Genomic DNA, 12,087 nt, shown 5'->3' with positions numbered 1-12,087 from the left:
AATAATGACAGTTTCATTATTTTCTTTCCAGGCCTTATACCTTTTATTTCTATTTTCTGCATTTTTAAAAAATGAATGGAAATGGAATTTTATCAAATGTTTTCTCTATATCAATGGAGATCATCATATAATTTCTCTTCTTTATTCTGTTAATGTGGTGAATTTCATTCATTGGCTTTTGCATATTAAACTAGCTCTCTATTCCTTAAAAACTCTAAATGGTTTATGTATATCCTTGGATTGGCAAATTGATATTTCACTAAGAAGTTTCACATACTTACTTGTGGATGAAATTGTAATATTCTTTTCAGGTTTTGGTATTAAGATTATATTGGCCTGTTAGAATGGTTTGGGAAGCATTCTCTCTTCTATTCTCTAGAAGAGTTTTTGTAAGATTAGTGCTATTTCTTATATGTTTGTAAGCATTCAGTGGGGAAGTTATCTGGGTTTGCAGTTTTTCTTGTGGAATGGCTTTTAATTACAGATTTACTTTCTTTATAGATTTAAGATTATTCAGATTTTTAAATTTCCTGTGTTATTTTTGCCACTTTAAAATATCTGCTCATTTTATTTAAAATTTCAAGATATTTGGTTATGCCAAATATTTGGTTATTTATAATAGGCTTATTTTTTAATCTCTGTAGGAGAATTCTTTTTTTTTAATCATTAGTTTCATCATTCTGCTGATGCCAAGTTTCTTTTCTTTTTTTTTTTTTTTTTTTTTTGCTCTTACTGTGCTGTGCTCTATCTGTTCCAAGAAATAGAGATTCACTCAAATTTCTTCAAGTAATATAGATTTATTAGCTCATCATAAAGCTTCATGTAACCAACCACAAGAGAAAGAAATCACACAAGACCAAGATCTCTAGCATAGCTTGGCTTTAGGGAAACTGGAACTATAAGATAAATTAGAATATGAGATAGATTTAGAGATGGAACAGGTTTTTTTTTTTTTATTCTCTCACTAGTGAGATTATATGTCTTTCTTTGATACCCCATTATTTGCCTGCAATTTCTCAACTCCTTCTGGCTCTTCTTGGTTTTTTTCTTCCCCATCATTACTAACTACCCTCTTTACTCCCAGCTCTACATAACTTTTCTTCATACCTTTTGTTTCCTCATAACTTGGTATTCATGGTCTCAATGCCTTGTGGCCTTCTGTGTTTCTTTTCAGCTGTGCTCCACTTACCAACTGGTTGAACCTTTCCATGGTTCTGAGTTTAAACTCCCATGAGATTATTTGATTAGCTTGGTTTAAGAACAGCTTTTATTTGGCCACCTCTTAGGCTGTTAGTCAGTTATGTGTTGGTTACTTTTGACCAGGCAGGTATTGCCAAAGGCAGTGAGTTCACATAGCACAGCACATGATGCCTTGGGCTAACTCCTTTGCAGTGGGCTGCAGTTGGACAGTTGCCTTTAGGACCTGAGGACCAGTGTGTTCATGGCAAGTACTATAACTGGTTAATACAGTCAAGTTCTAGAGATTAAATCATTGGAAGTATTTCAGCTCTTTCGCCTCTTTTACATGTTCTGGTGAAATGCCTGTAAATAATTAAATGCCAACAAAAGCAATATCTGGAATTTAGTATTATAAATCTCTTTAGTAGTCATCCATCTATAACTGAAAAAATTCATGTGGTACTGTTCCAATTTAGGGCCTTAGGCAATTAAACATAAATACCTGTACTTTTAAGATAGACAAATGGAAATTAATAGATTGTAAATCTAAGCACTATAACACACACACACACACACACACACACACACAGAGGCAGATTAATGAATATTTAATGAGAAAGCCATAGTAGTTATCCAGTTGAGGTTGCTTCTTGTTATTATTTTTTTTTGTGCCTAGAAACAATGGTGTGTGCTGCTAAGAATTCACTTTTCTGTGGTAGCGCAGTTCAGGTCGAAGACAAAGAGGTCCCCTTTCCCTCTGTGATACTTAATCAATGAATATTTAAATACCACAGAGCAAAGTTTTGCCTAATGTATTTCCATGTGTAGAATCAGTTGTAAATATTACACAAGATCCCCTCTGGTACAATAAGTGGAATTGCTTTTTAATTTTCTAGGGGGACTCAGAGCGAGTGATGATAATTACTGGACCAAACATGGGCGGAAAGAGCTCCTACATAAAACAAGTTGCACTGATTACTATCATGGCTCAGATTGGCTCCTATGTCCCTGCAGAGGAAGCAACAATTGGAATTGTGAATGGCATTTTCACGAGGTAAAAAACATTACTTCTATTTGAATGTATTTCTGAAATAAGTCAAGCCTACATTGCCACACGAATTTTCTTTTTATGTACATATTTAGATGAATATGCTCTTAAAATATTTATAACTTAGGAGCTTAAAGACATCATTTCATCATGAATATAAACACTAAAAGAGACATAGGAGGTCATTTTGTCTAGTAGTTTTCCAGTTATTTTTAGTTACTGAGTTCTTACTTTAAAGAAAATTGTACGTAGAAGATCAGTATTTAAACAGTTAAAGGCAGGTCTGCTCTGCCTGAATCAGAGGTGGATGGCTTAGAGGCTTGAGTGCCAGGCTCTATAGAGCACAACTTGGAACCTAGTACACCCTCCTCTTTTATAAGTGGGGAACTGAGAACAGGCTGCTTAAGGCACAAGCCCAAGATAATTTAACTTATATTCTTTTTTACTCTAAGAACTTTGCATGCATCTGACTAGGTCTTACCCCAATATATAAACCCAAATTTCATGCTTTATTAGGAATATAGGTGAAGTATCCTAATTCCACTAACTAGAATTCATAACTTAATCTATTCAATTTATCAATTTAAAGTTATCAGTTTTTAAAGTATTATTTATGCTTATGTGTACCTTTTTAGAAAAAAGTGAATATAATCCATAGTGTATAGTGAAGCTATGTGTATAGAGCTTCATATTTATCTAATATTTGACTCTTGAAACACATAAGAATTTATCACATGCTAATATTGATGTACTTGAGTATATATTAAAATACTTTAAAGCTTGGTTTTTAATCTCAGATTGAACAAAACAGAACAACTTAAATTTTGTTCGATGTCATATCACCAAATGTTATTTTCGATCTCCACATATTTGTAAATTAACACAATAAATGAAATTTAAAGACTCTCCCTTTAGCTATTTTATTTTGGTTATATTATTAGGAAGAGTGACAGAAATTTAATAAAGAGAAAAAAGATGAAAAGAAAAGTAGAAAAGAAAGAAAAAACATCTTGGGTAATGTAAAGTGATTTGTCTGGAAGGGAATCTTGTTAGGAGAATATCATTTAGGAACTTTTTAGATATAAGTAATAGAAAAGAATAAAGGTTAACTTTTCTCATTTAACAAGTAGGCTTGAGGTGGGCGACTGGTTTTGCTGTTTCAATGGCTCTGCAGTTTTGTTGGCCTCTTCCTTACTGAAGTGCTTCTGCTGTGTGTGTGTGTGTGTGTGTGTGTGTGTGTGCGTGTGCGCGCGCGTGTGTGCGTGTGTTACTGTTAAATTGTCACCTGTTGTGCAAGGCCTCACTCAGATGCCTCCTCTTTCACGAAGTCTTCCTTGAGTTCCGTAGCTAGAATTAGTTTCTTTCATCTCTGTACTTCTGTCATATACGTGTTTTTCCTCTTTCAAAGCTCTTACCACTATTGGTTTTATAGTTATTTGTGTATATGTTACCTCTGCTGTTTTGTTGTCCCTTCCCAGGAGATAATTTTTTACATATTTTGTACATTTCTTCCCCTCTCTTCACCTAGAGCTTTGCTTTGTACATACATAAGACACTCAAGGACAGGACTATTGAATGAATTGACCCTTAAGTCAATTTCAGACAAGTAGAAACAAATCCCATAGACAGTGGGGAGTCCTTGAAGACTTATGAGTAGGAAGGTACAGTTTAGATTTCAGGAAGGTTAATCTGGCAGTACTGTGAGAGACTCAGAAGGGATGATGTAATGCAGTTGTTCTGGGGAGAACCTGAGCATCTTAATTGATTGGAGTGGAAGTAGACAGGGGACATAGGAAAGACGTAGGGTTAAAATTGACAGGCCTTGGCGACTACAATGGATGAAGAAATATGGATGAAGGTCTAGAGATGAAGATTAAGGTATAAAGCCTAGGTGACCAAGAGAAGAGAATGGTGGTGCTTTTGGTAACATTGAGAGGAGGATCTGATTTCAGAAGTAACCTTAACCTATAACTTGTGGCATAGCAGTTGAGGCTATAAGATGACCATTACATTTCCATGTCGTAGTAGAAACCACAGTGGTATTAGGAGACTTTAGCATTGGCAGTGCCATTCCTCTTGTTACTTAGGAAGTGGCTAATACAGAATGTGGTATCATAGAACATGAGCTGCTTTCTCCTTGTGATGGCATGATGACATGTCTTTATCTCATGAACCAAGAGCAGCCTTAAGCAGCCAAGCCAATTACCAGTCACTGTGTAAACAACTAAGCTTTAAACCTTGCCAGTGCCAGTTTTATTGTTTCAGTATAGTAGCGCTCATTTTTAATTAACTCCTTCAAGCAACTCTGTTTTTAAGTTATTTGGGGCTATGTTTCACACTTACCCAGTCCTGGTGGGCCCATTTACAGGTAGTAGCATGTGAAATGATATTCTTGTTAACAATACATGAAAAAGAGTTGGTTAGAAAGCCTGGCATTCTGTATGATTTTACTTTTGTGTGAGAAATTATGTATGTAAATATATAGAAAGAAAACTATCTACATAGAAGGCTATATTCTAAAATATCATGAGCAATATGGGATTATGGTGATTTTTCTTTTCTTTTTTTAAAAATCAGAAATGAACATGTAACAAAAGTACACCCCCCCAAAAAAAAAAAAGATTAATTAATTAAGGGCAGTATCAGTCAAAATGCGATGTTTTATAGGAGTCTAGTGAAATGCTTATATGGTCACCATCTGGAAACACTTTTTTCCGGGGCAAATTTCTCTTCCCTACATAGCAGCATGGAATTTGGGGTTCTAAGCTTTAAACATTCCCAGGTACTTCGTCAAATCACACCTTCCTTTTCCAAAAAGTTTTAACCCAGCCTATAAATAACCTAGTTCTTTCCTTAGAAACTGAAGGCTTTCTCTCTGGACCATTATACAAGGTTGATGTCTTTAATTTTCATAACAAAAACATTGCCATTTGCACATCTAAGAGTGATTTTTAACCTTTAGTGGATATTGAATATTTTTTTAATGATGCTTTTAAAAAATATTGATACCCGTCATCAGAGTTGGCCTGGAGTAGGATCTGGAAGTTGAATTTTACTAGTGTCTGGGTGGTTTTGAAGTGAGAAACATTTCCTTGAGCCCTTGCTGGAGAGCTCAGTTTTTTTTCATTATAAAAGTAATAGATGCTTATTGTGAAAACTATTTAACAGTACAATAGGATATAAAGTGAAGCTTTTATTTTTTCCCCAGGTCAACAACTTCTAATGTTTCTTTGTAGAATGTTCCACAAATGTACAAGTATGCATAAATCTATCTGTACTAAGCATTACTATCATGTAGCTTGATTTTATTTTCTAATATGTAGGTGACATAATTCTCTATTAGTTCATACATATTATTCTTGGACTTTTTAATGGCTGCAGTGTATCTGCTGTGTGGAAAGTGCTTGGTCTTTAACCTCAGAGCTTCATCTGGGACGTACTACTCTAGTATTAAGGCCCTGTTCCCTGTCCATTCCCCCTGCCCTCATCCTCTCATCCTGTTACCATTGGAAAGAAGCTACATGGACCACATTCTGTTATATCCCTAGGAGCTTTACTGGGATGTGGTTTAATATTATGCCCTCGTGTTTTCCACTTGTTTGTTGTGAAATAATTCAGACATATAACAACCTCCCATGTACCTACTACTCTACTGAAGAAGTAAAGCATTGCCAGTACAGTGGAACCCTCAATCCTCCCTAATTCTGTCCCGCTTCCCCCATCCAGAGTAAGTGCCCTTCTTGACTCTAGTTTTCACCGCATGAATTTCTCTATATTTTTACTACATAGGTGTGTTTTTTGAAACAATACATAGAATTATTTGATATGCTTTTAAACTTTACATGTACTATATCTCACTATGTATTCTTCTGCAAGTGGCTTTTCCCTCCTCAATGTTATGTTTATGAAATTAATCTATATGGATACATATAATTCTAGTCCACTGACTGTCCTCTAATTATGATATTCCATTGTATGCATATCCCGTAGTTTATCCATTTTTCCTTGATGGATGCTTAACAGATTCAAATTTGTTGCAAGTAAGAACAGCCCTGATACTTGTCTTAACACACATCTCCTAGTGCACATAAATGAATGTTCTGAATTTAGGCTTTCTCTAGGCGTGAGACTGTAAAGTATAAGGAATGTGCATCTTTCTTATTCTTCAAAGAGGCTGGACCAGTTGGGAATCCCACCAGCAGTATAAAAGCTTGTCCTTATGATTTACAATTAAATTAGAGTAAGAAATACCCATTTGATGGTGTTTTCATATATTCTCCAAGATTTCTCTTAAGGATTTTTTCGTTTCTTTTATTTGATGTCTTTTACATTAAGTGCCATCTGATAAACCACTTTTTGTTAATGCTAAGGATTTTTTTCCTCTCCATGTGCATGCTGTGTCTGTTTACAAACAGGTTTGAAACTTACTGCCAGGCCTCCTGCTATCACCAGTGGTTGCTTCCTCTTTAATTCCTTTTTGTCTTGACTACCAAGAAGGCAAGAGCTAAATTCAAGGTTTAGGTGTAGAAGCAAATATGGGTTAGTTTTCCCCTTCTCTTCTTATATGAGAGTAAGTCTCTAGCATGATTCTCAGAACAGAATCAGAGATATGCTTGTTAAAAATGCTACTTCCTAAGGCTTATCACAGACCTATTAAATTGGAATCTCTAGGGTGAGACCCAAAAATAAAGCTTATGCTAAATTTGCTGTCTCAAATTCGAGAATCTATTGTGTAGCTTATAATCTTAGTTTCATATTCATTGTATTTCTTCCATTATAAATATATTGTTATTCTAGAACACTTCAAATCCTTTTTGTGCTGATGGGAAAAAAAATGTTAAAATCTAGCAGATATATGTATAAAATTTGGTTCCAAATTTTATCTTTAAATTGGTTATTTTTATATTATTAATTGGACATTTACAACATGAAGTTTAAATTCATGTATCCGTAATTATTCATTGAGTGCCTACTGTGTGCTGTACATTGTGCTATAAGAAGTATAAATGCATGAAAAGCTGTAAACAGGAGGCTTTAGGAATCTTCTTTCTGAATGTTGTAACCTCATATGAACCTTTTCCAGAATAAGAGTTTTCTTTTGAAAAAGCAGAATTTTGGCAGATATTCACATTTGGCTTTAATTGGTATGTTTATGTCAGTATATTATGATATATATATATATATATACTCATCAGTGAACTATTTTTAGGCACATGTTTCTAAGGATCATTATCACCTATGAGTACATCATTGAAAAAAGATCTGTTTATTATTCTGGTAAATGCAAACTTAAACCTCATTCAACTTTTTAAACTCAGTAATTAAGTTTTAGAAAAGCAATGAATTATTGTCTGTTTAAAAAAAGCAAAACAATTGGCTTCTCTCAGCATAATTTATTTCTATTTATGTCAATTAAATGTTGGTAGAAAGGTTGGTAGAAATTAAGTGGTCCCTGGTTAATAATTTTCATGCCATGCTACCCACATAAACTCTCTCTTACGGCACCCAGCTTCAGGAATGCTGTGTACTCAGAATGGAATGGCACCAATGTGTTTATTTTGAGAGAAAATTGGAAAGTAATGGGCATTCAGATGCTTAAATTATTTTAAATGTTTGCTTTTGACTGTGTGGATAACTGGTTTGTTTGCCCAGTTTAGTTTAATTCAACAAATACTGATTTAGCAAGTATTGTGAAGTATTTGTACTCTTAAAAAAACACATATCCTTCTTGGACAGAAAAAACATGTTGAATCAGTGCATGTCTTCTATTTGCTAGTAAATACCAGCACTAAAACCATATGATAAGTGATATTTTACTAAATAAGTAGGCTGTTGTGAATTTTATCGGCACCAGAAATATTGCCTTATAAATGCCTGTAGTTTATTGAGCTTCTGTAGCTGTGTCTTAATCAATAGGAGATATCTCACTTCATCTTTTTGGTGGAAAGTGATTGTATGAATTTAATGCCTCATGATCATCTGAGGGTTTGGTTGGGTTGGGTTTCAAACGTGGATCCTAGGGAGATCCCTTGAATGTAGATCCCCTGAAGATGAAGAGGACCCTTGGACTCTGTATTCAAAAGCTTCTGCAAATGACTCTGAAATATGCCCAGATATAGGAGCCATTGTTCAATTTCAACTCCTAACATTTTACAGAAGGAAAAACAGAATCACAGAGGTTATTGTGATTTGCCTGAGCTGATAATATGAGTTCAATTATAAGGATGCATCCTCAGATTGTGCTATGTGCCCCTCTATGGAGCTTATTAATTAATTGAATTAATTTTATCCCTGGTGACTGATTAATCTTACCCTTCCGTCGATGGCTTTAACTGTTTGTGGTTTTCACAGTTACAGTTAAGGTTGATAAAGAGCATTTACTCTTAATTATTTTTCTTTGAAATACTTAGGACTTTCCCACAGAGTGAACTAGTAGATGTGTTAGAGAATGACTTGCTCGGTCAGTACACTGTGGCTTTCCTTTGGAAGGAAAATACCCGTGTCCTTCATAAATGGTCTACGTGTGCTTTGTAGATGGTTCCATTGAACATGGTTTCTTGTGAGCCAGTACAAGTTTGTCATTTTCCTGGATTGCTGAATGATTCTCAGCGATATTTCCATTGAAATTGAAAGATCGCTACAGTGTTTTTTGGTTGGTTATATTTACAGTTCAGTGTTATAACTTTTCTAAATTGACTTTAAATATTGTAGTGTGATCTGATTGCTACTGTTAGAAACTTTTTTATTGTAATAATTTTATCACTGCTAATAAAGTATTTTCAATATTGGTAAAATAAAGCTAGTTATTTTACTTGGTAATTACCTTGTTTTATCATAATGATGCAATAGGCTATAGAGTATTCTTAAATGTGTCATTTGTGATTTTTAAAATTAACATTTGTTTTTCTAATTACACTGTAATGTTTATTCATTGTGCAAAATTTGAAACTATAGAAAAATTTAAAAAGGAAAAAATTTAACCACCTCAAAATCTTTGTTGTCTGGCTATATTGCCTTCCAGGCTTTTTAAAAATGCATATCTACTATATTTGTGATTTCATTTCACTTCTGGGTTAATGTTTATGTTTAATTAAATATAATACAAATGTACCACTTCACACTTTTATGCCTTTGAAATGCCATTTCCAGTATCTGCACATCATTTAATAATTACAATTCTTTTGCAGCTTTTTCTCTACTTGGACTTTGAATTTTTTTTTTCCTAGCAAACTTACACCTTCCTTCTTAAAAATTAGAGTACTTTGTTATTCCAGAGATTACTTTCCTTTTGTAAAATTTACTTAATATACAAAAAAGCAAGAAATGTAGACACACATACCAGAGAGAATTCTACAAAATTTTTAGCAAAATGAAGTGAATAGAAAGAACATCTTCAGTTTCAGAAAGAAGACAAAATAAGCTAACATAAAATCTATCCTATACAAGAAGGCACTTAGAGGAGAAGTAACTTATGATACCACTTATATGAAGAGCCTAGAAAATGCAAATTTAGGAACAGAAAGTAGAATAAATGTTACCAGGGCCCAAGAGGAGGGCAGAATAAGGAGTTACTTTTTTAATGGGTACAGAGTTTCTGTTTTGGAATGATGAAAAAGCTCTGCTAATGGATAGTGGTGACTGCTGAACAACACTGAATGTACTTAATACTGTTGTCTTATGCACCTAAAAATGTTAAAATGATAAGTTTTATTATTTATTTGTTTATATAAACCAGTTATTTTAAAAGCACTTAAAGTATGTTAAAGCATACAATACAAATAATCACTGCCTCTATTTAACAGTTTTGATACTTAAGCTCCAGTTACTTACCATTCAATTTGAAAATCATTTTTCCTTCCATTAATTGCAGTATTTCTTTCTCATGTTAGCATTTTCCGTGCATAAGGCCCAAAGATTGTGCTTTGAAGGGACAGAGGTCCACACTATTTGCTATAATTTAGCAACTTCTAGAATGTTATCTCAAAATATCAAGATTTCATAAAAACAAACGCTTGTTCAAATTTTTATGGAAGTGTTATTGATTTTAGCCACTGATTCAAAAAAGCAGTAATTTATTTTCTCCATTAATGCTTTATTAAGCTTTGTTGACCTATATAAGGGTTATAGGCGAGGAGGGAATAGGGGGGATTAGAAAGATTAGTCAGCGCCATTCCTAAAAATATCAGAGTGATTTTTTTTTCTTAATCACATAACTAACCTGTCTACTCAGAGCAAAGCAACTCTAAGATGAAACCTCAAGAATGCATTTTTTATTACATTTGAATATAAATGCAGACAGAATGTTAATAATGACATATTCTGGAATTCTTTAAATCTTAATATATTGTAACATTTGAAAAATTTCAGTAGTATATCTTGTAAATGCTTGTTGAGTTAATTTTAAAAATATAGAAACTTTTTGTTAATTTATTCCCTACCTTGTTCCAAAAACTTATTTTGAGCAGTTTACTGAGATATATACACTAGAACAAGGTAATATGAGAGCAAAATAGTATTCAAAGATATTGGATCAAAGAGAAATAAGGATAGAAACATGTGATAAAGTCAGTGTTGCCCTTTGATATTATGAAGTGTTATACAGTTATTTCTTAGTAACCAAGAAGAAAAGGAAAATGTGTTTAGAGATAAAATTGTGTTCATCAGAATCACATCAACTCATATTGTTGAAATTTATTGGAAAAATAAACTTCGTATTTCTTAAGAGAATTTAACAAAATTTTGATTAATAAACAACAGTTCCCACAGTTACAAACACTTGCTTCCCCAGTAGCCGCAATGACTGGTTAATGAGCCAGCATTTCTTCAGTGTCTCCTGGGCAGCGTTGCTCCTTTATCCTCAGGTACTATGGAAAAACAATTGTAGTGAAAAATGTGCAGGCTCCTAATGCAGTGGCTTTCAGGCTGTTTGTTCTGCAGATTGTTAGGAGTTCCACGGAGCCCCCGTGGGTGGGGAAAAGGGCCTAAGAGTGCTGGATTCTTAACCAAATCAGCATTCCTTTGATCTCATCTGCAGAGTGAATTTCTTTGTAAAATTTCATTTAAACAACAGATTTAACAGCCAAAAAGATATTTGAAAATCACTGGCCGAATAGTAGAGTTGGGACCATTGCTTAATAAGAATACATCCAAGATCCCCTGAAGTCTGGCCTGGCCTCCTTAAGGACAGAAACCCTATAGTACTGTGAGGCATGTTGGTACTGTGAGATTTTGGCGCCATGTATATAAAGTTACCCCACCCACCTGCCCAAAGGTTAAATTTTATTTATACTGCTTGGTATGTTTATGGTTTCTGTCTTTACATTAAACTTCGAAATCTATATAAATTTATTTTGGAGTATGATTTGAGTAGGAACACATCTTTGATTTTTCTGAAATAACCAATTAGCTAACATCATTTTATTGACTGATCATTCATCTTTTCCCCCTGATTTGAGATGTCTGTTTGAATCTCTCTGCCAAGAGCATTCTACAGTTTCTGAAACTGCCAATGAAACTACTCTGTTACTGTAGTGTTTCTAGAAAGCTGCACTGAAATCTTATCCAGCGTTTGCTTGTTATTCAAAGACCCACCACCCCCAAATATTTGCCTTATCAGAGCTATTTTATTATCAGCCAAAGATGTGTTCTTTTTGTCAGTTTACAACCTGTCAGGAATAAAAGCAATCACTGTTAAGTGGGGGTCATATGTTATGATTGTGAAGATTTCAGAGTGGTTGCATGATGAGAAAGTTTAATCTGCTTTGTGGTAGAGGAAATATTAGCAAAGCAAACATTGAAAATTGAGGTAAATTACAGTATTTGAGCTTTGAAAAAGTAGCCAGAATGCTCTTAAGATGGCA

General features: G+C 34.0%; 1 protein-coding gene across 1 annotated transcript in view; it reads left to right on the top strand.

Moving 5' to 3' along the window:
• MSH3 (mutS homolog 3) overlaps positions 1-12,087 on the top strand; it is a 124,844-nt gene that overhangs the window by 98,816 nt on the left and 13,941 nt on the right. The window contains exon 20 of the mRNA XM_016123442.2: positions 2,076-2,233. Coding sequence (XP_015978928.2) covers positions 2,076-2,233 — 158 coding nt within the window. The remainder of the gene's footprint in view (positions 1-2,075; positions 2,234-12,087) is intronic.

The sequence above is a fragment of the Rousettus aegyptiacus genome, unplaced genomic scaffold (genome assembly GCF_014176215.1).
Source record: "Rousettus aegyptiacus isolate mRouAeg1 unplaced genomic scaffold, mRouAeg1.p scaffold_m13_p_8, whole genome shotgun sequence".
NCBI classification, from domain to species: Eukaryota; Metazoa; Chordata; class Mammalia; order Chiroptera; family Pteropodidae; genus Rousettus; species Rousettus aegyptiacus.
The sequence above is the reverse complement of the archived record's forward strand: the minus strand, read 5'-3'. Positions and strand labels throughout refer to the sequence as shown.